The sequence below is a fragment of the Myripristis murdjan genome, chromosome 11, assembly GCF_902150065.1.
Source record: "Myripristis murdjan chromosome 11, fMyrMur1.1, whole genome shotgun sequence".
Lineage (NCBI taxonomy): Eukaryota > Metazoa > Chordata > Actinopteri > Holocentriformes > Holocentridae > Myripristis > Myripristis murdjan.
In genome coordinates, this window is record NC_043990.1 from 30,295,836 (window position 1) to 30,322,469 (window position 26,634).

The following is a 26,634-nucleotide window of genomic DNA, read 5'->3' on the forward strand; positions in this document are numbered from 1 at the left end:
GTGTACATCTAGCTGCAATCATTAAACTACAGAGATGCATGATGAGAAATTACAACATGAGACAAGCATGATGCTTTCTGTCAGACATCTTGTGCTTTTTGTCTGACAACATGAAACAAGCATGAAAGTGTCTGTCAGGGATCTACAGGGAGTAAACAAGCCAGTAATCCCAGTCTAAATGAGATAATCTTTTGCAGTTTGCAGAGGGTGTTCCCTCTAAATGTCAACTCTATATGTCAACTCTGTCAGTAAAGGTTAAAAAATCAATGTTAAACGTTTGTAGAAGCTTAATTTAGTAAATGATGAGTAAATTAATTGTGAAACAAAACTGAGCAGAATTAGAACCAGATATATTTTTACAGAAAAATTTGAATTATTTGGCCCCTCCTTTAAAGTTGCATCCTAGCACCACTAAACATATCAAAAGATTATGAGGTAACTGAGCAACAAATAAAAAAGGGCTTGGTTATTACATTGCCTATTGTCTTCCATCCCTCTCATCTCATGGTGACATCATTATGGACATCAGATGCAACTTTAAAGAAGAGCAAAAATATAATAAAACATAATTATGTTGTTAGTTAATCACACGCTTTCCTATACATTGATTATATTTGACTGTCTAGCCCTGGTGAAAAAATAATATTTGAGGACTTATTGAGTAAGTTTGGATGTACTCTACTGGCAGTTTTGTTCCATGCGAAAATAAATAAATAAATAAATAAATAAATAAATAAATAAATTAATTAATTAATTTTAAAGCTGTCAAATGCTTAAAATTCTGCTTCATCACAAACACATTACATTCTGAGACAGTGGAACGTGTGCACAAACCTGTAAAACTACAGCAGGGTAAATTTATTATTGCTGGATCAGCAATCGCACTCTGTTCTTCCCATTACTCTGTCTCTCTTTATTCTTTATAATCCAGATTCTTTTTATTGTCCGCATTCTTGGCATGTTGCATTTCCCACATACTTCCAAATGTTTGGCCTCTGTAGGAGTGCTTCAGCTTTTTTCTGTTGATATCTTTATACTTTTTTAATTAACTTTAAAAAGGTAATATTCCAACCAATCAGCTTTTGAAATTTGTATTTTTCTGCTCTGATTGGTTGCCTCAACTCTAAGTCCTTGTGCCAGGGATGTGTTTTGGGTGATGTGTTGTGTGATGCTGCCATCAGTTGATGTGTTGTATCATCTCTGGTTTGCTAAAAAATGGTGTAGTTTGTTGACTTGCTGTCATACTAATTCCTGAAACAGTGTACTATGGAAATATCTCAGTATTAGTATATATTGTTGTTGGAACACAGTTACTGACTGTAACTCCAACTCACTTGAAAAAAATTAATCATTGCACAAACATATTTTGCTCTGCATCATTCTTCACCTCTGCTTTGGTCACTCTACTTCAATACATTATCCTGCTTATTACTTGGCTTGTAGAGTTGTTCCCATACACAAGTCACAAGTAAAAGCAAACAAATTATAATAATAATAACAATAAAAAAAACATTTGATATTATGGGGCCCTGAAGGGTCGCAGCAAGTCAAAGTCAAATAGTCTTTATTGTCATTGCACAAGTTGCACAATGAAATTTGGGGTCTGTCTTGTATTCTCTCTCAATAAATTTTGCATTCTCTTGCAATACTTCCAATACTTCTGCATTCCCTCATAATACTTTTCTCCCTCCATTCTGTTCCCTCTGAACCATATGTCTATTGCCACTCAGCTGCTCAGGTACAGCAATTAGGTGGCAGCTTGACAACACCTTTGACAGTATTCACAAATACACAACTGCACAATGCTTTAATTGACCAATCAGAATTAATCATAATGTGTTAATTTTCCAGTTTTTTTTCTATTGAAACATGTTTTTTTTCTTATTTGTGTTATTTTTACCATTATTATTTCAAAACTATGTCTTGTATTTCACAGATGTTGTTTACTCATTGTGTGGTTAATGTGCAGGCAATGCTAAATAAAATCACTCCAAACACTGATCAATATACACACAGTTGCTGATAGACAGTGTTTTATCCAGTTCTAGCATGTTGCTTGAGGCAAAATTGAGCTCTAAGTGTTATGCGGTCAACACATTTGAGAATACACACACACACACACACACACACACACACACACACACACACACACACACACATACACACACACACACAGGTTCTATGTGTCCTATGTGTCCCAGCAGTCATTTATAGTTAGTTTATAGTTTTAAACGCTGTACAGTTCAGCAGGGCAGAAGTCATAAATGTAGCATGTTGGTCCAAAGGAAGCTGTCAGTATTTTGTAGATTACAGCTTTACACAGCCTGGAAATAGCGTCCATTCATTTTGCATGTATGATATTGCCAGATTTAAATGTCCTACAGATTTCAGAAAACATGAGTGTGAACCCACCTAACAGTCACCACTTAAGTAGTGACTATGTATGCAAAGTTCTGAGAGATACTCCTGGTTTTACCTGAAAGCAGAAAAAAGCCAGTCACACCCCTTCCCTCCCCCAGGCTTATGTCATTATTAGGGAATGCCAGAACCTGTTAAAACTTGCTTTGCCATGAATATCTATATGCCTGCCTGGGCATAGATGTGTGTGTGTGTGTGTGTGTGTGTGTGTGTGTGTGTGTGTGTGTGTGTGTGTGTGTGTGTGTGTGTAAGCATGTTGATATAAAGCTGGGAGGAAAGTTGAGAACTCGGCAGGACTGTGTTTCCCAGGCAGGGATTTGATGACAGAAGCTGGAGGTGCAGCGCATTAGAAGCTTGGATTATTGCCTCATTACTAGAAGCTACAAGGCTGTCTATGGCTGTTTGAGCTCATCAGGTTGCCATAGCACCCACTGTTGGCCTACATATGTCTGTGGGCTGCAGAAGGGGTGGGCTTGAAGATTTTTCTTGATTTTGTCAAGGTAGTTTCAGAAGCTACAACCTTTTCAAATGATTCCTAATTAATGGAAGCAGTTTGTAATTAATGGCTGTTGTACCAAAGTCTGTGTAGGACATGGTCAATAGTATTAACCTGTAATGTGATGCCAATCATATCATGGTCTCTGTGTGCTGGTATATGTATTACACAAGATTGTTGGTAACACTCACCTGTAACAGTGATTCCATGGGCTGAGCCCCTGACATCTTCAGCTGCTAGCAACGCCCCTGCAGTCAAGCCTCAATAGGACAACTTCAGTAGAATATGGAGGAAATAGACTGACCTTTGAATAATTATGCAATGACATAAATGTGAATAGATGCATGTATTTATTTACATGAATATATATTAATATGAACATTGTTTGCTTTTTTTTCCTTTTTTCCTAATATAATAAACCACCTACTCTCAAAAAACCCTTGGACAACATGAACAATGACAGACAGCGATTTTGAATATTTGGCTCATTTACTACAATTTATCTACATTTTCCACTGCAACAAACCATTTTACAAATCATCCAGGGGTACTAACGTTTTCACAACATATAATAAAAATCTCTTGATTCTCAGATTTGAATTTTTGGTTGAAACACTCACCTTACAATGTTCTGATTCTGCAACTAACAAAGTTGCAAAGAGACGGTTTCGCTCTTCCCAATTTCAAGTCATTGAAACACAATAGTGCTGCTGCTTTTGGGAAAACTAAAGTGGATGACTTTATTATGGTGATGGAATACTGATGTGAAGATAGTCTGAAGTCTCTGTAAGTTCATTTTCATATCGTATTGGAATGAATGGAAACCAACGGCTGGAGAAAAGGGAGGAAAAATGACATCAGATTTCTAAAATACTAAAACTGCTTTAGGAAAAGCAAGCAGTCATATTTTTAGCAGAAAGATTAGCAGAAACTTTATGTACACACATTTTGATATATCACACTAAACATGCAAAATTACTGTTATGACCATTTAATAACTGGAGAGCCTTCATCTGTATGTATAATGGACAGTTCCTATCTATCTTTAACATGTCTGTACTCTGTGAGACAGTACTCCGAATAAATTGTTGGCAAAAACAAAACAAAACAAAACAAAAAAAACAACAACAACAAACAAAACAAAACAAAAAAACATCTGGCAACAGCTCTAGGTTAATGGCGATGAGGATGAGACAAGGCAGAGAGCACTGTGAAAGGTTCATGGCCTTGTATTGAAACAATTCATTTTATCCTCCTGTGGCTTCTCACATTGGGCGTGGCATAAACTTTTTCCAGGAAAACATTCAAGGATCTGGGAGGGAAGGGGGTTGACACACCCTTCAGCCCCAGGGCATCAACTGACATCTATTCATCCATGGAAAAAACCCTCTGTTTTATGCTTAAGTTAACTGCCTCTCAAGACCATCAACAGATCAGGCAGTACATCATTTCTTTATTCTTTGCTGATTTTACACGTGTCTGCCACATATGATTCTATTGTATCAAATGCAGGGAGCTGGGTTTTGATGTGAGTCATACTGGTATCAGCTAGACCCAAACTCATCTTTGTTCCCATCTCCTGTCTGTCCATAAAGTCCTAAAACTGGATTGAAAGAATGTGGTAAGGCCTGCTCTCTCTCTCTCTCTCTCTCTCTCTCTCTCTCTCTCTGTCTCTCTCCCTCCCTCCCTCCCTCCCTCACAGTTGCATTTAAAGCCTCTCCTCAAGCAGCAAAGTGAATCTGTTACATGATATGCTTTCCCCACTTTTTGACTAATGCAAATATGTTGGCAACTTCAAATCACTGCCTATTAAACCATAATATATAGAGAGTATCTGGTGTGATATCAATGTTTGGCACAGTAAATGTTAACATAGGGACACCATGGATGAAAAGCTTTAAACCAGTCTAAACTTGCAAGCAGTTATTGCGTAAAACAATTGTGTTCCAACTTTTACTAAAGGCTTCCAGATGTGGAATGAGTCGTCTTTTGGATTTGTGTTTCTAAGAAATGTCCAAACACGCAGCTTTTCCCTGAAATTTAAAAAAGTTTGCTTCTATGCAGCACAACCTCTAATAATTAAAACACTAAATGGTAAAGCGCACTAAGCGTTTAGTTAACTTTATTGTGCGAGTGGCATCAAATTACAGGAGGCTACACTGTTTTCCTGCTACTCTTCCTGATTTTTTTTTTTTTTTTTTTTTTTTTTTTTTTGGTGCGGAGGGAGGATTCAGGAATCTGGCCAGCTGGTGACAGAAGCAATGCTGCACTGACACACAACACCAGCAATTACCAAGCGACGCAGGAAGGAAAAACTTACCAGATTTTAACAAAGACTCCAAAATGGCACAGGTAAGAAAATAACATTAAACTATTGTTATTACCACAGGGCATTCAACCTCTGACACATTTGACATACTTTAATGTAACTTTTTTGTAACTTTGTGTTTGGTTTTCATTGCGCGAGACACTCAAACATGAAGTAGCGACCGTTGCTTTTTAAATTTGTACAAACATCTGAGGGTTTTGTTAAATAGTGTGTCTGTCGCTACAACTTGAGGCCACAGTTATGCTAACGCTTACAAACTGTGACACACGTACTTCTGGGATGAAACGACCATTTCCGACCAAGATGCGCCATCTCATGTTTGGCTAAAGGACGCAGTGGAGGAATTTTAATCCAGGTCAGATGCTGAACTGCTGTGGCTCTATGAAATGGAAAGCACGGGGAGTCAATCCCCTCCACAGCGCACACACCGGAGTTCTGTGCTGGAAATCAGAGAAAAAAGTCCACAGAACCTAGCTGCTGTTGAAGAGCAGCCAGTGCCAGGCCTCCACCTCAACTGCTGCCCCTCCTTGAAAAAAACTCAACAGTCTGCTGGTACCTGTTAGAAATAGACTATAAATGGTAACAAAATAGTACAATTATTCATATATATGTAACATAGGCCCACTGTAAAGGAATAATACAGATTTTTTACATTTCATAACTAATTCGTAAAGATTTATTTTATATACAGCACACTTTTACTAGTATTGGAATGTCTGACTACTTGTAACATATTCACATTATGAATGATCGCAGTAGCCTAACTGTAACTTCACTTTTCTGTTTTTATGTGTATTTTACATTCTCTTTTCGCTCTCTCATCTGAATCTGTTGCAGCTGCAACCACCTCATTTTCACACAGGTCACAAAGTTTCATGTTACACTATCTCATAACATAAAGTACTATATTACCAAGTTGGATCACTATATAATTATAATGATATAATTATATTACAGTGACCTGACTGTGTGGTATTTTTTGTTGAAGAGTGTAGGACTTGCAGTGGCTTGTGGTATGTCAGTCATACTTGGAAAGAGGGATGTGTTCTTTCCAAAGCTGTCAGCCTACATGATATCAGACAGCAGTGCTAAGATGGTCTGATTGATGGCTGATGGACAGTTATATTTAATTGACCTGTGATCCTACATTACAGTGTGCATTCAATTTGTGTATGTGTGTGTCCATATCTTTCCACTTCTGTCCTGGTGACAACCTAATTGAGTTTCAGATGTTGGGAATGACATTTTTACACAGGCTTTTCCTCAAGTTTGTTATTAAGACTTGGGTTGAGTGTCCAGATTGTAATGAGGCTACAATGAGGTTTATGTGAGAGTGAAAGTTAAGTTCAAGGTTAGGAACTCTCAACATCCTATAGCTAAAACGTAGCTACTTTATATCATTGGATAATTCAGCCCATTCTGTGGGTGCTTTGTGGGTGTGGCGGGGTGCTTTAAGCTTCCCCAGTTTTGTAATTTTTATGTACTGTAATGTGCATACAAATTTTACGTTTTTTATTCAGGGCTGTACCCCACTTAGTTTCCAGAGTTGACTCATTGTAGTCATTTCAATATGACAAACCTGTCTGGCAAGTCTTGCCACAGTCTTTGAAATGTGTTGAGAAACAGTTTGTGTGAGCGTGACTTAACACAAGTCTTGAAAGAAAATGGATTCTCTCCAAAGTTGTAATTCTTTGTGTCCCTAAAACCACTACATGATTACTTTATTAATGTTTATAATTCTTATGATGGTACATGACTAGCAGCTTTGCATGACAGTGGTATTGTGCATGTCTACAACAACTTCGAATGAGTAGGAGCACTATGACTTGTGTGGACAAGAATGTCAGTTGTGTTTTTGGGGTGGGGCCTTATCTGATAGCCAAACTTGCTGTCACCAAAGCTTGAACATGAGAACATGTTGGACACTTGAAGGCTTGCTAGCTATGCATTTGAAAGAATGGATGTGACTGTGCTTGAAGACATGTAGAGCACACCTTGACACAGCCTCGCTACATGTTTGGAATTTTTCCTTTGGCCTTCGGTACCAGATATCTCCGTATTTCATATCACAATCCAAAGCAGTAGTTCCGCAGATGATCTTTTTCTCACTGTCTGTATTTTCCAGACGCTGGCCCAGATACGAATAATTACTGATACTTCAATAGGCAGTTTTACTCCTTGAGACAGGAAGAGTATTGTTGCTCCCATCTAGCACCATCTGTCCTGATGCTCAGATAAATGGTATCCCTAAAGCCACTAGAGGCACCAAGGAAGCTAACAGCAATTTCAGCCCATGTGCAGTAAAAAGGAAACACTAATGTTTACTGTGTTTTTGAATATTAACATTCTTTGTTCTTTATATACTGATTTCCTTCATTGCTGTTGTTGTATGGGCAGTGACCATGCCACAGCCAATGTCAGGGCTATATTCCTCAAAATGATTAGCGTCATTAAAAAAAACAATTTTAGGAAAATACAGTGATTTAGGCATACACGTACAGAGTTACAGACATATACAAACTAATGTAAAATATGCAATTTTCTTTTTTGTGTGTGTTTTAAAAGGGATACTCAATCTATTTTAATATATTATTTCTCCTCCCTCATTTGTTAATGTAGGACAGTAGTGGTGCTATCTTCCTCTCATTGTTACTGAGTGCTGGATACTGGCTGGATGCTCCAAATGCTAACTGTTAGCGGTCTTCTCCCCCCGGCTAATATTCTTAAAAATAACCACTTTAATCCACTGAAATTGTTAAGTAATCAAAATTTGAGCTTGATGTGCAGCAGAATTTTTACAGCCCGAAATGCCATAAAAATGTTGACTGTTAGAAAAACAAAACAAACAAATAAGCAACCAAAAAGGTAGAGCTATTTGGTGCAGTCTAAGCTCACTGTGCTGGTCCTCAGTTTCAGTGGTAGATGGCAGGTGCCTGAAAGGTAAACATGTGATAGAGGCGAGCAGGGGAGGAAAACAGAACATAGCCACAACTTTACTTGCCTTGTGCAATTTTCTTGCATGGTATAAGCTCTCTAGTCATAGGTGAATTTTAGTTTCAGAAAGTGACACTTGTAAAGTGAGTAAACCTTCTATGAGTGGATTAAGGCAGTTATTTTTAAGAAAATTAGCTGGGGGTAAGTCCACCTCAATGGCGGGAGGCTAACAGTTAGCAGTTTGAGTGTCCAGCCAGTATCCAGCACTCAGTAACAGTAGGCAGCTTTCCACTGTTGTACCAAATGTGGGCGTGCTGGAGCTGACCAATGCCAGTTGCATTTCCATTGTCACTTCTGGTCTTTGGTCGTGCATCGGTGGGGCTATGTCGGGCCAGTTCCTAGGTTCTAATGGCCCACCAAATACCCATGGGCGGGACAGGGCTAACTGAGGTGTGATGTGGAGTTAGAGTGATAAGTGGGGAGACAGGTACAGCTGACTAGTACAGATGTCAGCACAGCAGCTTGCTTTCTATTGCGGCCTCTCCGCTCTCAAAATGCGGGGCTGCTTCGCCTACCTAGATTTAAGAAGAAGTCAGCAGGTGGCCGGGCTTTTTCCTATCGAGCCCCGCTGCTGTGGAATAACCTCCCTGCTGATGTCAGGCAATCTGAATCTGTTGATTCTTTTAAATCCAGACTAAAAACTCATCTCTTCAGCTTATGGTTGACAGTTAGTACAGGTGGGTGTACGGTGGGCTGGTTCTCTGTCTCAATGAAGTAACCCAAGCACTCACCTGCCGACGAGATTATTGCTCTCTCGGACCTAATTATCTATCTGTCTTCTGCAGATAATTAATGTTTCACCCTTGTCTCTGTGTGAGTGTGTGTGAATGGTTGATGTGTGTTTGTCCGAGTGTGTACTCTGTCTTTTATTGACCCAGGTCATCATGGTGTTGGTGGTTGTGTGGCTCAGGTCCCTGGCTGCTCCAGTACATCTGGCTTCCCTTGGCATCCTCATCCCTCATCCGCCAACTGTTTTTTTTTTTTTTTTTTTTTTTTTTTTACCTTAGTGCCTTTGCATTATACATATATACAGTACAGGCCAAAAGTTTGGACACACCTTCTCATTCAATGCGTTTTCTTTATTTTCATGACTATTTACATTGTAGATTCTCACTGAAGGAATCAAAACTATGAATGAACACATGTGGAGTTATGTACTCAACAAAAAAAGGTGAAATAACTGAAAACATGTTTTATATTCTAGTTTCTTCAAAATAGCCACCCTTTGCTCTGATTACTGCTTTGCACACTCTTGGCATTCTCTCCATGAGCTTCAAGAGGTAGTCACCTGAAATGCTTTTCACTTCACAGGTGTGCCTTATCAGGGTTAATTAGTGGAATTTCTTGCTTTATCAATGGGGTTGGGACCATCAGTTGTGTTGTGCAGAAGTCAGGTTACTACACAGCCGACAGCCCTATTGGACAACTGTTAAAATTCATATTATGGCAAGAACCAATCAGCTAACTAAAGAAAAACGAGTGGCCATCATTACTTTAAGAAATGAAGGTCAGTCAGTCCGGAAAATTGCAAAAACTTTAAATGTGTCCCCAAGTGGAGTCGCAAAAACCATCAAGCGCTACAACGAAACTGGCACACATGAGGACCGACCCAGGAAAGGAAGACCAAGAGTCACCTCTGCTTCTGAGGACAAGTTCATCCGAGTCACCAGCCTCAGAAATCGCAAGTTAACAGCAGCTCAGATCAGAGACCAGATAAATGCCACACAGAGTTCTAGCAGCAGACCCATCTCTAGAACAACTGTTAAGAGGAGACTGCGCGAGTCAGGCCTTCATGGTCAAATAGCTGCTAGGAAACCACTGCTAAGGAGTGGCAACAAACAGAAGAGATTTGTTTGGGCCAAGAAACACAAGGAATGGACATTAGACCAGTGGAAATCTGTGCTTTGGTCTGATGAGTCCAAATTTGAGATCTTTGGTTCCAGCCGCCGTGTCTTTGTGAGACGCAGAAAAGGTGAACAGATGGATTCCACATGCCTGGTTCCCACTGTGAAACATGGAGGAGGAGGTGTGATGGTGTGGGGGTGTTTTGCTGGTGACACTGTTGGGGATTTATTCAAAATTGAAGGCACACTGAACCAGCATGGCTACCACAGCATCCTGCAGCGACATGCCATCCCATCCGGTTTGCGTTTAGTTGGACGATCATTTATTTTTCAACAGGACAATGACCCCAAACACACCTCCAGTCTGTGTAAGGGCTATTTGACCAAGAAGGAGAGTGATGGAGTGCAGCGGCAGATGACCTGGCCTCCACAGTCACCAGACCTGAACCCAATCGAGATGGTTTGGGGTGAGCTGGACCGCAGAGTGAAGGCAAAGGGGCCAACAAGTGCTAAACACCTCTGGGAACTCCTTCAAGACTGTTGGAAAACCATTTCAGGTGACTACCTCATGAAGCTCATCGAGAGAATGCCAAGAGTGTGCAAAGCAGTAATCAGAGCAAAGGGTGGCTATTTTGAAGAAACTAAAATATAAAACATGTTTTCAGTTATTTCACCTTTTTTTGTTAAGTACATAACTCCACATGTGTTCATTCATAGTTTTGATTCCTTCAGTGAGAATCTACAATGTAAATAGTCATGAAAATAAAGAAAACGCATTGAATGAGAAGGTGTGTCCAAACTTTTGGCCTTTACTGTACCTTTTGTTGTTTGTTTTCTGTGTCTACAACATCTATTGCATGTCTGTCCGTCCTGGGGGGATCCCTCCTCTGTTGCTCCCCTGAGGTTTCTTCCTGTTTTTCTCCCTGTTAAAGGGGTTTTTTAGGGAGTTGTTCCTCATCCGATGTGAGGGTCTAAGAACAGAGGATGTTGTATTTCCTGTAAAGCCTTTTGAGACAAATTTGTAATTTGTGATTCTGGGCTATATAAATAAATAAAATTGAATTGAATTGAACGTCAAATCGATGGTGTTTGCTGAAATGAGGGCATTGTGCAATATATAATGAGAGAGCTGGCAGTATACTGTACTGATACTGTTGTGGCGGTGGAGGTCTGGGGGGTCCAATGGGTCCAACAGGTCCACAAAAACTGAAAAAACTGAGGTCTCAGTACAAGCCAGTTAAAGCACACAACACACAAAGAGGCATACAAAGGAAAAAAGTCCTGTGATACATAATTCCAGTAGTTAGTTGGTGCCGGATGTGCAAACTTTAACCACTCATTTCCTATTTCCCACTCATGTGCATGGATGGGATGAGACTGCAGGGCTATTGGCACGACAGTGGAAACGTAAATGGTTTTTGTTGTCGCGGCTTGAGGCCATGGGCCTCTAACACCATCTGGCTGGAAGGTAGCCCTAACTCGCAGTGGCATAACAGTGGAATAATATCACATTTTTCAAAATGGATGAACAAACCCTTTAATGTCACAAAGCCCAATTGCAGTGTTTATGTGGGTGTCCTTCTGTCTCCCCTATAATCCAAATGTTTAACCTGCTCTTTATTTCCTCCTCAGTTCTCAGAGCTGGAGAAAGCCATCAATACACTGGTCTCCCAGTTCCACTCTGCTTCTGCTGACAATGGTCCAACGCTGAAAACGGAAGAGTTCAAAGGTCTTTTGTCTTCCGAGCTACCCAACCTAGTCACGGTAAAGTTACTATGTTTGGTTTCTTTCTGCTTCTCACCTTGCGGCGTGCCTGCCACTGATTCCAGCAGTCGGGCGTGGCAGTCTCTCTCAGCTACTTACATCACACAGACATTCAGAAAGACAGACATTCACAAACTCAGCATACACACAGGCCACATATACACCCCAGCACACATAAATTCATCTGAGTTCTAATGTAGTGTGGGTGCCATGGATCAAGGGACAGATGTAGAAATGAGACAAAATAATTAGATCTGACCATGTGATGTGATTAAACAGGAAGCATTCTATGAGTACTGACCTTTAGTACAACCTCTCTGTGACGCTTAACTATATGTGTTACTCCGCTACACAAGTGTGCTCTAATAGCTGTTATTAACATTAATGGCCGTGGTCAACATTGTAACAAACCTCGCACTGCCACAGCATAAAGATGGCCCATTTCCAATACCAACATTGTAGTTAAATTATAAATGGTAATCAGAAGAAGAGAGTGGGAAGGAGCCTGGATACTGCTGCGTCCTGTATTTTTGCCCCTCCTGTTGACCGTAAGGCAGCGCTGCCTCCCAGGCTGTGGTTGTGGTTAAGATGAGGGTTAGGAAGCGCTGCCTCACAGGCAACTCTCAAGGCAACATGAGTGGATACTGTAGTGGAAACCTTCAAGCAAGCTAGCAAACAATATGTTTATGGTCATTTCAGCTGAAACTTGAATTCTGAAGGAACTATTTGTGTTGGTGGAGCCAAAAAATAAGTGTTAGGACCCAGCCTAGAAGAAACCCTGGTGCAACATGAGCGCCAGGGTTTGCAGCCCAAAAGAATTATTTCTCTTTATTGCTTCAATCAATCGCCAATCACCCTCACTGAATCTGGGCTGGTAAATGAGTAAGTTACACATTTCACAAAAACAAGCTGACTGGCAGCATGCTGGCTGGAGGTTGAAAGAGGAGCACCAACACAAGCTGAGAGAAGCCAGCCTTTAAACTTCCCCTGGGGATGGTGGAATCAGTTAGCTCCCTGGAACAGCCGACATACTCACACACACACAGTTACAATCAGCTGACCTCACCTGCAACCCACTACACAGACACTGTCGCTTATTACTGTTAACTGACAAATGGTGTTATGTGTAAAATTGTTGTATAATAGCAATATCACACTCAAGTTTGTGCTGTTGTACCTAATTATCAGCAGAGTTGTGATTATCTTTGGCCTGCAGCCTGGTGCCTATGACTGAATCACAGCAGTGCTGATATTCAGTGTAGCAGCACTGCCTCGTGTGACATTGTCAGAGTGGCCTAAATTGTAATCACATTTTACTGAATCAGCACATTACAATTTCTGATTTCTAATTTCTCCGTTCCTGATACCAAAAATGTGCATGATCAACGTTTTGTTTGACAGTTTGCTTATTATCGTGGTCTGTGTTTCCATAGGGCATCGGCTCAGAGCAGGGATTGTCTGAGATCCTACGGAAGATGGGTGTTGCTGATGGCGAGGGCATCTCCTTCAAACACTTCTGGAACTTAATCCAGTCGCTAGCCACCACACAGCATAGTATACTCGGTGGTCAGAAGGGCTCCAAATGCAGCTGCATTCTCCTGTGAAGGCCTGGCATTTTAGCCCATAACATCAGATAGGGGCAGCAACCTGTGATTTACATTTAGTTGTGTAACTGCATGCACATCACCATCCTGCCATAGCCAGATGTTGGACAGAATACATAGCATAGAACAAAGCAGAGTCCGCGCACTACAAACTTCTCCCAAGGTTTATGAATTTTTTTAAGGAATACATGTGACATGTTGAATGCTGTGGTCTTCATTAGACAAGACCAGACCGGTTTAATAAAAAGCATGCAGCTCAGAATGTCACATTTTACAATTTAGCTTTTCTGCAACCAGCCCAGCAGGCTGTTGCAACACTTTTTCAATAAGCCACAGTTTACACATTACTAAATTTTTAATGGTTGTACCAGTAGAAGCAAGTTACAAACTAATGTTACAGCTTAAACCCCTCATGAATGCATCTTTTTTAATCTTTATTCTTCATGCATATTAATGCCCCAGTATGAGAGCATCATCGCAAAACTGAGTTGTGGCCAGATCATTCAAACTATTCACCAAGTAATAAAGCTTCATTTTAAATGCATTTAAAACAATTGTTTTGCTTCATTTTGCTGTAATGTCAGTTTACATGTAAGATCAAGGGAAAATTGAGCGCAACTGTAGATTAATGCTACAATACTCGGCTTACAGTATTTGCTCAGTTTTAGCAGTATCGAGTAACACATTACTGTACACTGTGTTAAACCTTTCTTAGTAGTTTACTATATTTTACTAGACACTCATCTACTCAATTTGACTTAATATGTATCAGAAAACAACAGTCGAGTTTTGATGGTTTCTGAATGTTTTACATCAGACATTGCATATAAGGCTACACTCACACTACAGATGGACATGGCCCAAATCTGTTTGAAAAACATGGACTCTGATCTTTATGAATTCAATTTGGCCACATTTGTTTGTAAACCCAAATCTATACATACCTGATACATGACAATGTGATCTGAGTCTGACCGGTCATACAAGAATTTAAGTTTTTTGTTGTTGTTGTTGTTGTTTGTTTGTTTAATCTCACATTCAATGGCTGGTCTCCCTTGGTGCACCTCAGGAGGAGGAGGAGCACAGCAACTACAAAGTCACCTTCATCAGTAGACAGAGTTTCATCTGAAAAATGAACATTTGGATTGCAATCGCACTGGATTTCATGTTGTGTTGTCCTGCAGATATGATGTCACATGTCTCATGGTATAGGTCCATTCATACTGATGTCAGATTGGGTTATATTTTAAACATGGTATCAGTTCAGACAAATAAACTGGATTTGAGAAAAAAAAAAGAAATTTAGCATTCAGAACTGTAATGTGAATGTAGCCCAAGTGTCTGTCCAACATCAATAACAAGACAGCAAAATCCAGCTTATTACTTACCGGCTTCAGTATCATTATATCATGTTTCTACTTGCCATTTTTTATCCCCTGTTGTATTACAATTTATGTATATTTATATTTTGTAATTCTCTGTATTCTGGCCAATGTGACACCTCCAGAAAAAACATCTTTCTATAATAAACATATAAGGACAGCACAAGTAATTGTGAGAATTTATCTTGGGGTAGGCTGATTTTTCATGAACATTTCAAACATTTTTCATGAGAAAAATGTTTTTGCTCTTAGAGTGAGTATTTCACATGAAAATGTAAATAATTGCTGTAAAATTGATCTGCAGTTACATTTGGGGTACTATTTTACAGCCTGCTCTTATCTAATTCAACTCTTATCACATTGAGTATATTTGCATTCCTCTAGTTATCGATCACTTTCAGAAATTTGCATGTGTGCAAACAGAACTAGTAATATGTAGACGGCAGCACTTTATTGCAGTATGTTTTATTTGGGTGGCATAGTAAGACACCAGTCATACAACTAATATACAGTGAAAGCAATTAGGTTTACATGGGGTTCAAGTGCACTTGACCACATCTAAGTCCCCAGGGGAGAGGCACTGCATCCTCTTTTGAGTTTCTTTCCTTCAGGTGTACCTCGAAAGAATTCAAGATAAGATGAAAACACATATTTATTCATGACCTTGACCCTCCCAAAGATGTCGAGCTCAGTCTGCTGGTCATGGTCAACGGTATTCATCATTTGCTTAGATTTGATGTACAGGGCATTTTCTTTAGCAACAACATGATCAAGCCAAACCTGTTTGTCCTGTCTTGCCATCTGAAAATTATCAACAGAGCAGCCATAGAATCCTCGTCTCAAAGGTTCAAGCCAGGAGTGGTCAGTTACCATGGGGTGGTCATCTCCAACAAAGGCTGTACACAGGGGGCTATCAGTGCCCCGTGTTCGGCCGACCTCACAGCCTATGACACTCATGAGAAAGAGAGAGAAGATTCGGAAGTTGCGCACAGATGCAGAAAACACAGCCACCATGAAGTAGTGACCCCATCGTTCACAGTTGTAGTTGCACTGCTGGTACTGGAATGTCTGGCGACAGAAGTCATTGAACTTGGATGCCTTGAGACCCTGTCTCAGCTCTTGGAGGGAAGATACATCCTTCTGGTCATTGAAACTAATAAGGAAATTTTCAATTTCAGCCTGACTGTTGGTATTCATGAACTTGCCTGCCAGAGAAACATTGAGGCTTGTCTTCTGCACTTTGTAAATGCAGTCATTTAGAACATAGTAAAAGTCTGCTGCAGCTTCTTCCCTTGCATGGTAACGGATTTCCACAAGGAGATCCCGAATGTTGGTGATGTGCTTGAAGACAATGTTTTCTGCTTTTGTCCTTGGCTCTATGAGCCAAATTGCCATCAGATCTTGTCCAGGGTGTTCAGGGATGTAATCAGGGGCACGCCTTTTTTCATTCTCCTCAAAGAATAAGCTCCAAGTAAGCCCCTCTAGGCAATCAATGGATGTGTACTTTTTGCGCAGCTCCTCAGGGACAAACATTTGAGGGTGTGTTGGCCACTGTAAAGTCTGAAAATACAAAGCGTTTCCTTGATAGGCAGGAAACACTTGTCCTCTACAGCCTAGCTGCGCTTTTGTCAACACTTTACCACTTCTGTCCAGTTCAGCAATGACTGTACTGCTGTGATCATGGTAGCTCCAAACGCCATCACTTTTGACCATTATCTCTCCATTGGAACTAATAGAAAGGACTGACTTGTGTAGGTGCAGCTTCGTCTGCACATTGAAAGATTTGAGCGCTTGTAGTAGCTGCACTACAAAAAGACTGTCATTTCCAAGGTTGCAACTGAAAAGGCTGACGGTGTGAAGATGACTATTACCAATCTTTATAGTTGACACTACACTGGCAAGTTCGTATGGCCCATACTTGGCTAACTGGGCTACCCCACTGCTGCCCTTGCTGCCATGACCAACCAGTATGACATGCTGATTTCTAGTAAAATGGCAAGGGATCCCCCTGAGAATACTAAGCACCCCTCTGTGGTACATCAGTAGAGTTGAGACAGACGGATGCCTCTCAAAAAGGGCAGTGGCTGACTCGATAACTACAGGGTCCTCTTCCATGATCACAATACTCTGGTGGTTGTGTTTAAATTCACTGGCCCACATCCAGGTTGTGTTTTGATTAGTTGACTCATCTCCAAGATCAGAACACGCTGGGAGCAGGACAAACTCTGGTGGAATTGTCCCACGATGTGGTCTGTGCATAAATACAATGGATTATGGACAGGAAGATAAAAGGTTTACATTGACTAGTGCTGTTGGTTCAGTAGATCATTTGGGAAGTCTTGTTTAACAGACAGCAATTTTCTAGTTTTAGTAAGTGTTCATTTTTCAGTGACAAGTATTTGGACTTGATAGTGTTGATTGGAGAGTTTTTGCTCACTCACAGAACTCATATGGCTGTGAGGCAACTGTCGAAAACCACTGGAAGTGTTACATTAACTTAATTGTGTGAGAACTCGTAGAAACCCTACCACAGGGATGATTTTTACAGTCTCAGAGTTAAATTATCACTGATGATTTTGTCATGCATACTAAATGAAATTTTACATTTCAGAAACACAGTAACAGAAATACAAAATAACTTTGTTGTAGACCATCAGAGTCTAAATCAGGGATTTTCAAACTTCTTCATGTCCTGGGCTCCCAGGTAGACTCTTATTAAGCCCAGACCCCACTTGGGGCCCAGACCCCACTTTGAAAACCATTGGTCTAAATTGCCATTTTGTAGTAATTACATACAAACAAGGTATAGTAATCTGTTGCAGAATGTAACGCCTCACCTTTCTTCCATGTTGATTGCTCTCTGAAAACTCCAATCTATAACAGAGAAACACTGCATGTAATACCCAATGAGTCTTAGTCTTACTCAGTCTTACTTACTGCCTTACAACTGCAGAGAACTGCCTTATGAATAAATGCTGGTTATGTCATTCTAAACTGTTATCATTTTAAAGGTAAATGTGCAAACATGTTCAACTGGTTAGATTAGATTTGACTCATTTGTTTCCTTTTTCAGTCTTTCAAATGACTAATGAATCAAGAAATCTTTTAATTTGTGTGGCAATTGAAACGTATTTATAAAATTATATGTTTTCTTTAATGCACTGTAAGACTCGGCTCTTATTATTGATATGGTTAATTACAATGTGATTCATTTCAGTTATCAACTATTACAACTGTTCTTTAATCAGAACTCTGCCTCTCCTATGAGATGGTCCTATGAGGTTCAGCTGAAATGCCATAAATGAGGAGAGACACATGTAACAGCCTCTGTCCACATAGTCCTCAGCTGAATGTGAAGAACTTAATTTCATGAACATCTTAAACAAATCAAAAATGTAATAATAATAATGATAATTATAATAAAAGATCATACCCGCATTGGACAGTGCTTGGGCCAAAGACAGCTGAAAGATTAAAATAACATAAAAACCATGAGTGTCCATCGTGGCTGTAAGGTTCTGTGTAAACCAGGTGACATGCAGGTTCAGAGGAGCTAACTGTGGATTAACTGTGCACAACAGCAAGTGATACTGCAAGGCACATTTAACTAGATAAGAATGCAAATTACACAGACACTCACTTGAGGAGTGAGGCAGTATGAGTTACATGCTATGAATATTGGTCACTCTTTTTAACCATTCCATTTTAGGTTTACTTTAAATTCCAGGATATTTTAATTAGCATGCTGCATTCAGTGGGTGGTACGGTGGCCTATGAGAAATGAAATTTGGGGCCTATGAAAATCTCATGCAATAGGCCTCCTGACTAACCTCATTCCACATACCATATATGGTTGGCACATTTTAACTTAGCATATGAGAGGTCACCTTACAGCCCGATGACAGGTTACACAGATTAATTTAGCCTGGCTTTTTACTGGCATCACATCTTTACACCCATTTTTTAAGACAGAGTACACCTGTTTGTTGCGTGCTGGTATATTTTTTTCTGTTTAAAGACAGAGTAAAGGGACAGTTCTCCCATTTTGAACTATATAATATTATTTCTCTTCCTCCCTAGCTGTTCTATAGGACAGTAGTGTTGCTATCTTCCTCTCATTGTTACTGAGTACTGGATACTGGCTGGATACTCCAAATGCTAACTGTTAGCCTCCTGCCATTGAGGTGGACTTCCCCCCAGCTAACATTCTGAAAAATAACCGCCTTAATGCACTCATTGATAAAATAATCAAAGTTTGTATTTGATGATGTGTACTATCATCATCAAAGGGAAGAGGGAAGCTCAAATGCTGCTATCATGCCATATGGCTGTGTTCCAGGTTGTCATAGAAAGTAATGTAGCAGAGAGGTTTTCAGACTTTTTCATGGTCTGGACCCCCAAGTAATCTTTCAATAAGCCATACTTTTGCCCTATAGGGACCCCTGTTTGAAGAGATATTTGGTTTGTGTTCAGAATTAATTTAAACATAAGAAATGTGATGTTAATTGAGCATTAATGATCGCATCTTTAAATATATCACTTTAATGATTTGAAATATAGGTACATAGTATAACTAATAGTATGCTAATTTGAAAATTTGTTTTTGCTACTTTATTGTTGTTTTTTATTTTTATGCTAAATTTCTTCTCTTTTTCTAATTGGGTAATTTTCTTGTTTTTTATTTTGTTGTATTTTTTTTTTTTTTCTTTTACAATTTTTTTTTTATTTTTTTTTTTTATTTTTTTTATTTTTCTGCAGACCCCCTGAAAGTCCTTCAAGGACCCATGGGGGTCCCTGGACCCCACTTTGAAAACTATGGGTCTAGATTATATAATATACACCCAATGTCCACTTTATTAGGTTCACAAGTACAATCTAATGCAGTTCAGGTCAGCAGCTCTGCCATAAATTCTACCTTTTAAGAAAGTTTATAATGTTCCGTTTTTGTTGACATTATGGAGAATGCCTACATTTAATTATTGTTTATTATTGAGACTGTAGTTTGCAAAGATATTGTAGTAGATTAGAGTATATTTAGAGGTGTTTCTAATTTTTGTCCTCCCTATTTACATACAGTAGATGATGGGGACAGAATAGTAGAAACAGCTGTCAATAAAATGCAGTCCAGTCCAACAGCAGCACTAACTATGAGCTCAATGCCAAACATAGAAGTGAATGAACACCTCTGTTACCGTGACAACAAGAAAACCATGACGTTCAATAACATAAAATAAAAGTAAACCGAACAGACAGACTACGGTCCAGCAGGTGGCGATAATGCGCCTCTAAACTAACTTGCCAACCACCTCTAATCACCAACGACGAAGAAACAGAGGCAGCAGGGAAAGCACCGCCATCTTCGTGAGGTCGAAAGCTTTAGAACGGAGGTAATATTTCACACGTTTTGATGCAAACATAATGAGCAGACTGCTTACGCAACAGTTAAATCGGGGTTCGGATCATTTAAAGCATTGTAGTAACTGAATGAAACTCACAGACACCGCACCATCTCGTGGATAACGACGGCTCAGCCATTTTACGTTAGCTAGCATTGCACTTGCAAAGTTGGTCCGCACAAGGAAAACATAGCGCTACAGCTGCGACAGTGTCCGCTCCCTGACAGGAAAAACACTGTAAAAGTCATTAGGTTTTGTAAAAGTGCGCTCAAAATCAGTATTTTGCCATTGGAACGCCTCAGTTACGGCAAATGCAGCTGGGTTCAGGACAGTCTTTACTTAGCTACAGCTGTCCTTGCAAAACAGCCTTTACTATATCCTCCTCGTCAGTGACTGTTGTATTTCTTCCCTTATATATGTTTCTCATAGTCAGGAGGATGCCATCCAATGGTCTTAAATTAGTCAAGTTAAAAAGAGTCAACACACATCATATGGTTTGTTGCACAAATTAAATGAACAACTACAATTGCAATTTTATACTTGACGCATAAATTATTTGCATAACATCTAGTGGATGTTAAAAACTTAATGGTTTTTAGGGTTTGGACAATATGTTCATCTCCCGGGTTGCAATTCAATACGTATTGCGCCTCTTAAGCATTGTGCTTCTACAAGTATTGCGATTCGAGATTGCAGTTTATTTATACAGTGATGTCAAGTTAAAAAATGATGTCACTACTATGAGATGGCTGCTATGGGTGCTAACATCATCATCATCATCATCATCATCATTATCATCATCATCACCATCATCAGAGTCTTAGCTTTCCAAACCAATTTATGCAGCTATTTAGGCACTCTTTTGCACAAATACACCATTTTACAACAGGCCACAAGAACACATGTGGACTGCAGGGTTTGTGGCCCAAACTGAATGGGATTAGCATGAGGTGGGCATGTCTGCAAAGGGCAAAGCTGTGGCTGCCCAGAGAACCCATTTTCATTCACACATCTGGAGGTCAGAGGTCAGGGGACCGTGCTGGGAATGCCAGTTTTTCCCTCACCAAACTGTAGCTGAACTTTTGAGCGTGATTTAGTTTGCTGAAAACCTAGCATGACAAGTTTGGCACCAACAGATTCCTTAGGTCATATATCTTTAAAGTTTTTCAGTAATCAAAAAAGTTTTAAAAAATAAATAAATAAATAAATAAATAAAAAGAAGAAGAAGAAGAATTGTGATACTTAATTGCATTGTAGTTTTTTTCCCACCTCCACTATTGGTTTCCTTGTCAAACAGGGAAGAGTCTTTGAGCAGGCGTTCCAGATGGACTGGTGATTTTGATAAACTGGGGATATGCATGAAGCAGATGGGGCTGGCCTCTGTCAAAGGGATTCAGTTAACTATTTTAATCTCAGGCCGTGGGCAGGTTTTTATTTGAAAGTTTTTCTTTCACCCTCTTAACAAAATGCACTTTTTCCTGTTTGTTATTATTGTTTTCTTTGGTTTCTGTAATGATCTTGCTTTTTTTTTTCCTAACAATATTTCGGTGTAATTTGTGGTGACTTTATGGCATTATTGTGGAATTACATTTTAAATAGATATTTATAATAATTGTTTATAGTTTTGTAGGTTATTTTTTAATGTTATATTTTAATATTTTAATGCAAATAATTTTTTGATAATTTTCTGATAGATTATTTGTAAATATGGAAGTGCAAGGTTAACATGGGACTACGAGGTAACATACATGAAATCAGTATAGTATGTTTAAACTTTTCAGGAAAAAAGACACAGCCTTAGCATATGAGCCTAATTATTTAATGGAAGATTTTGTGACGTGTCCGACATGGAAAACTTAAGTTTTTGGTTCCAGAACAGCTGATCAGCATCAGTTCAGTCAACTCTGAGTATGTTCAGCTTGTGCATGGTGAACGCAAAAAGCCGTCATCGCTCAAGCTCTGATATGATGATTCACCATGGCAACAGGTTGACAAAAGCCAAAGGCATTTGAAAAGAGCCTGGTCCAGTGGTGAAAGTGTCAGTAGGTTATCGCAAGAAAGACTTATTCAGTGTTGTCAACAATTCATCATGTCATCAATCATGATTGTCAATCATCATTCTTCATCAAAGTGTCAAGGTTAAAATCTCCATTATAATAGGAATATGTTCCAGCAGTGTGAGTGATAGAGATACGTCAGTCATCCTATGTGTCCAAAGCTAAAAAAATTTAACTGAGATTACACATTATTTGAAATAAACATTTTGGTGCAGGAGCTGCTCTAACGAACTGACTTTTGTGCACAGTCATAGTGTTATTAAAAAAAAAGAACTCCCACTCACAAAAAAGGACATGCAGAGGTTTTATTTTGAGCTGTGTAGTATTTCAATGTGAGGGCAAAAACCGCTGTACAAAGAAATGACTGACAGCACATGAAAGCAGTAACTTTCCTGGAGTAACAGCCAGGATTTTGATTCTGGTGTACAATGAACCTCAGCTTATTCATGTGCTTTGATAGACACTTTGATATGGACTGAATCAGTGAGGAAATGAAATAGCCTGTCTGGTCCCATAAGAGGGAGGAGACAGTGTGTGTTGAAGTTGAGTATGTTGATTCAGGGTATGTTGAAGAAAAAAACTAGAAGAAGAAAAACTAGAAGAAAACTAAGAGTTTTCATTAAACCTGCTTTCTGGAATATACCCTTTTGTGGAGTAGTTGGAATGCATGATTCACTACACTTTAATTTACGTTGCTTTTCAGATGCCAAGACATTGCTCAGCAGGCGGCTGCAAATCTCGGGACAATCGTGAAACACGCAGTGCTGGTATCACCTTTCACAAGTGAGAAATTTCCCTCACCACATTGTTGCATGTGCATTTTCCCTCTCTGCCACCCCATCCTGGAACATTTGTTAATGATAATCTAACACTCTTGTAACCAGATTACCAAAGGGAAGAACTCGGAGGAACCTCTGGATCACCAACTCCCATCGCACCGATCTGTGGGATCCCCAGACAGACTTTGTTTACTTCTGTTCCAAACACTTTACCCCAGAAAGCTTTGAACTCACTGGCTGTAGGTCTGTAATGCTATGATCCATTCCAGACAGAAATAGATTACAGATGTTCATAGTTTGACTCAGATTCATCTGTCATTGAAAGTTATACCCTACAATATAACTATAGCCTACTTGTCCCATTACAATGGAAAAATCTTAGCCTAAGATATGTTTGACAGACCCTCTCATCTGCCATCTTTTCATAGTGGGATCCGAAGACTTAGGGAAGATGCGCTACCAACAGTATTTGAGTCCTCGTCAGAGGCCAAACGTAAAGGACCACGGAAGCCTCAAAATCGAGATGACGCTCATGTCAGGTACACATAACTGATCCAGAATCATATTTTCTCATTGCTCAGGAGTATTGCTTCTCAAAAAGACACTAAGCTCTTGCACATCTACAGCGTCTGTATTAAGAAAAGCCATGTGGTAGCTTCCTGCCTGCTTATTGTTCAACATCAGGTTGAAAGGTGGAGAAACAAAATGTTCACTTCTAGGATTTTTTCCCCATCTCTCACTTTATTGTACAAACACATTTGGCCAAAACAATAACCAACATGGCCATTGAGTCCCATCAGGAGCTTTTGCATATGTTCATTATTTGCAGTGATTGGACCGTGTACTGAGGCAGTATATTTTCACATCACTCCATGACGACCCTCAGTTTATTTGGTTGCTAACAGCTAGCTGCGAATGCTGCAGAGTTGCTTCTGTCTGTTATGAATTATGAGTCCATAATCCTCACCTGAGCTACGGGAGCTGCTTCAGCCAAAAAAGCACAATACTTCCTGTAATTGGGTCAAATCTATGTCTGTTCACACTTCAAATGAACAAGGAAAGGGAATCGGCACAGACCTCCCAATTCGATTTGTGATACTTGGGTGACGATTCAAAATATATTGTGACTGTATGTGTACTAGGATTTCTTGTGATTTTGGATTACCTCTGTTTTTAACACTGAGCCATGAAAAGCTGGATCATACCTGCAGTGACAATCATGAGCAGTTCAGTCACGTTCACTTTGAGCTTTTAACCTGTATTCCAGGCTACACACAAAGGTCTACTGTTTGTTTGCCAGGTGCCATGATTGAATTGTCCTTTAAAATGCAACAGGTCTTGGACCCCAGCGTTGACATCAGATTGTTTTGCTAGATTATAAGTTCAGCCATGTGCAGCACATTGTATTTGCCTTACCTTTATATGAAGTGTACAACTCTTTGTACCTTACTGCAGTCATTAGTTTGGTATATTCTGGTGATTTCTTAATTTAACAGAGTATGCCATGATACCCAGCCAGCCAAGCTGATGGCTGGGTGGTTCAAATGGTTTAGGCTCAGATAAACTGTAATCTCAGTCTCATTGGGTTTCTCTGTGTCATAGCACTTTTTTGTTTGTTTGTTTTTTTGTTATTTTTAGGAAAAATCTGGACTCTTCAAAACCAGAGCCAGATCACCAACGGCATATTCAGCAAGAGACGAAGGAGGCTCAAAATAAAGATGAAGTTCAAAAGTCAATACCAGCACATGAGGGGAAGTGTGACTCAGATAAAGAGATGAAAGAGACTGTAAATATCACTTCTTCTGAAGTTACTGTAGAGGTGGAGAAGCTCTCCCAGCAGGAATGTTGTTCTTCATCCCCACCAGACTCTCGTCCCCATTCCCCATCCCGTTACATGAGGCGTCTGCCCCCTCCTCCAGGATTCTACATCCGAAAGGAGCACAGCTATGCTCAGCTCTGCCCCCTCCTGTGGAGGAGACGTTATGACCAGGCTATTGACTGCTTGGAGAAGGCCGTACGGCAGCTGCATGCAGCCAGGCGGCGGGAGAATCGACTGCGGAGTACCCTCATGCGGCTTCGCGAAAAACGCCTGAAGCACGCTCTGCTTATCTCAGATGGATCCAAAAGCAGGGGAGGTGGGACGCCATCTTGGGAGAACAGACAGTGCAGAGGGGCTGGAGACCGAACAGCTAAAGGTTCTTGTTTTGCTAACCAGGAAGAGAGTGAGATTGATGTTAAGTCTGAGGATCTTGGGATATTTGAAGACAGATCTGCAGAGCAAATGGAATGGGATGGGCATAGTCTCACAACAGATGGCAGCAACTGGTCTGAGGAGGATGGAGGATATTGCTTTTACTGTGGAAGAGGTCGAGAGCGTTATGGGGGCCGAGTAGCTCGCAGAGTTTTGAAGACTAAGAAAGATGGACAGCCTGTAGTGTGTGATGGATCCTTTAGGTGTCATGCAAACAAGAGGAGCGAGCAGTGTGGCAAATGGCTTCAGTTTCTGAAACGGATTAAGGGTCAAAAGAAAGCAGTTATCGACAGTGAAGCAGGAGCATTGCAGGAAAGTGACCACGATTCTTGTTGCTTGACTGAAAGTGCTGCTGACGTTCAGATAACCCTCGAGAAAGGTGTTGAAACGATGTTCAGTATTAACGGTGGTTCAAACCTAGCCGTTCCTCAAGTCCTGCTGCAAACCCAAAGCCAAGGCAGCCTTCAGCAGATGACCCCCTCTGGACTTTCACTGCGTGACACTTACGTTCAGTGTCTGCAGTCAGACCAAGGCTCTCAGCAGGAGCTGATCCTCTCAGACATGTGTGTTCAGGATGCTGAACGCACCGGTCAGGAACATGAGGAACTGAAACAGCAGCTGTTCTGGGTCCAGGACGGTGCTGAGGGACAGGTACTTCTAGTGTCTGTCCCTTCTCAAGAGGAGATAAAGAGTGTAGTCAGGATGGAGGGAGTGAATGAAAATGACCAAACCATATTGGTGTCAGAATTGGGTTTTAAAAGAAACTTCAGACCCATGCCAGAGGACAGTGTAGACAAATGCAGCAAGAATCTGTCCAGAGAACTGAGAGTTGAAATGACCTCTGATAGTGAGCATGTTGAACAACATTCTGATATATGCAGCACGTCTATGGGAATTAGAGAAGATGTAAGAGAGAAGCTAAAGGAGCATTTAGAGGTATTTCATCTTCAGTTGAGCAGTGAGTTTATTAAATGAAAATATTAAGGATTGAACACAACTGATGTTATACCCATAACTATTGTTTCTGAAATATGATATTGGTCACTTTGTCACAATAATTTTCTTGCTTCAGAATAAAAACGTTTACTGTATTAATAAGTTGTGCATTTTCTACACCAGTAGAACATAACACATATTCTAAGGAAATAAATATTGAATTCAAAGGCTTCCGAAACAGAGATTCTTAAAGGAAAAGCTCATGAACGGCATGAAGTGTGCATGCACAAGCAGGTGAAGTATCCCTTTAAACAGCTCATCTACAAATAGTGGTATTATAGGACTGTTTCCAAGTTGTCTTTCAAGCTTTGACTAGACAATGGA

The 26,634-nt window shown here is 40.0% G+C and overlaps 3 protein-coding genes across 4 annotated transcripts; 2 read left to right on the top strand and 1 right to left on the bottom strand.

Annotated features, from left to right (window-relative positions):
- The first annotated feature begins 5,141 nt into the window (after positions 1-5,141).
- On the top strand, positions 5,142-14,801 carry s100v2 (S100 calcium binding protein V2). Its single transcript, XM_030063284.1, has 3 exons — positions 5,142-5,266; positions 11,714-11,845; positions 13,279-14,801. Exons 1-3 carry the CDS (start codon positions 5,258-5,260, stop codon positions 13,447-13,449), a joined length of 312 nt encoding a protein of 103 aa, XP_029919144.1. The 5' UTR covers positions 5,142-5,257; the 3' UTR covers positions 13,450-14,801.
- A 261-nt stretch (positions 14,802-15,062) lies between these two features.
- LOC115367468 (uncharacterized) lies at positions 15,063-20,438 on the bottom strand. Of its 2 annotated transcripts, none has more exons than XM_030063242.1 (3): positions 20,327-20,438; positions 17,669-17,705; positions 15,063-17,082 (listed from the first exon to the last, which is right to left on the bottom strand). In XM_030063242.1, the coding sequence occupies exons 1-3, from the start codon at positions 20,364-20,366 to the stop codon at positions 15,390-15,392; spliced, it is 1,770 nt and encodes a 589-aa protein (XP_029919102.1). In that variant the 5' UTR covers positions 20,367-20,438; the 3' UTR covers positions 15,063-15,389. The 2 variants fall into 2 exon arrangements, with proteins under 2 accessions (XP_029919102.1, XP_029919101.1); XM_030063241.1 differs by lacking the exon at positions 20,327-20,438 and adding an exon at positions 18,265-18,413.
- thap7 (THAP domain containing 7) lies at positions 20,100-26,406 on the top strand. Its single transcript, XM_030063238.1, has 5 exons — positions 20,100-20,218; positions 22,988-23,067; positions 23,169-23,306; positions 23,492-23,602; positions 24,702-26,406. Exons 2-5 carry the CDS (start codon positions 22,988-22,990, stop codon positions 26,287-26,289), a joined length of 1,917 nt encoding a protein of 638 aa, XP_029919098.1. The 5' UTR covers positions 20,100-20,218; the 3' UTR covers positions 26,290-26,406.
- The last annotated feature ends 228 nt before the right edge of the window (positions 26,407-26,634 follow it).

Excerpts from the sequence above, each read along its gene's own strand:
- s100v2 (XM_030063284.1), top strand. Across the intron at positions 11,846-13,278 it reads AGCTACCCAACCTAGTCACG|GGCATCGGCTCAGAGCAGGG; the intron begins GTAAAGTTACTA and ends GTGTTTCCATAG.
- thap7 (XM_030063238.1), top strand. The coding sequence starts at position 22,988 with ATGCCAAGACATTGCTCAGCAGGCGGCTGCAAATCTCGGGACAATCGT. Across the intron at positions 23,307-23,491 it reads TTTGAACTCACTGGCTGTAG|TGGGATCCGAAGACTTAGGG; the intron begins GTCTGTAATGCT and ends ATCTTTTCATAG. Across the intron at positions 23,603-24,701 it reads CGAGATGACGCTCATGTCAG|GAAAAATCTGGACTCTTCAA; the intron begins GTACACATAACT and ends TGTTATTTTTAG.
- LOC115367468 (XM_030063241.1), bottom strand. The coding sequence starts at position 18,334 with ATGGACACTCATGGTTTTTATGTTATTTTAATCTTTCAGCTGTCTTTG. Across the intron at positions 17,706-18,264 it reads CCAAGCACTGTCCAATGCGG|ATTGGAGTTTTCAGAGAGCA; the intron begins GTATGATCTTTT and ends TCTCTGTTATAG. Across the intron at positions 17,083-17,668 it reads GCAATCAACATGGAAGAAAG|ACCACATCGTGGGACAATTC; the intron begins GTGAGGCGTTAC and ends ATTTATGCACAG.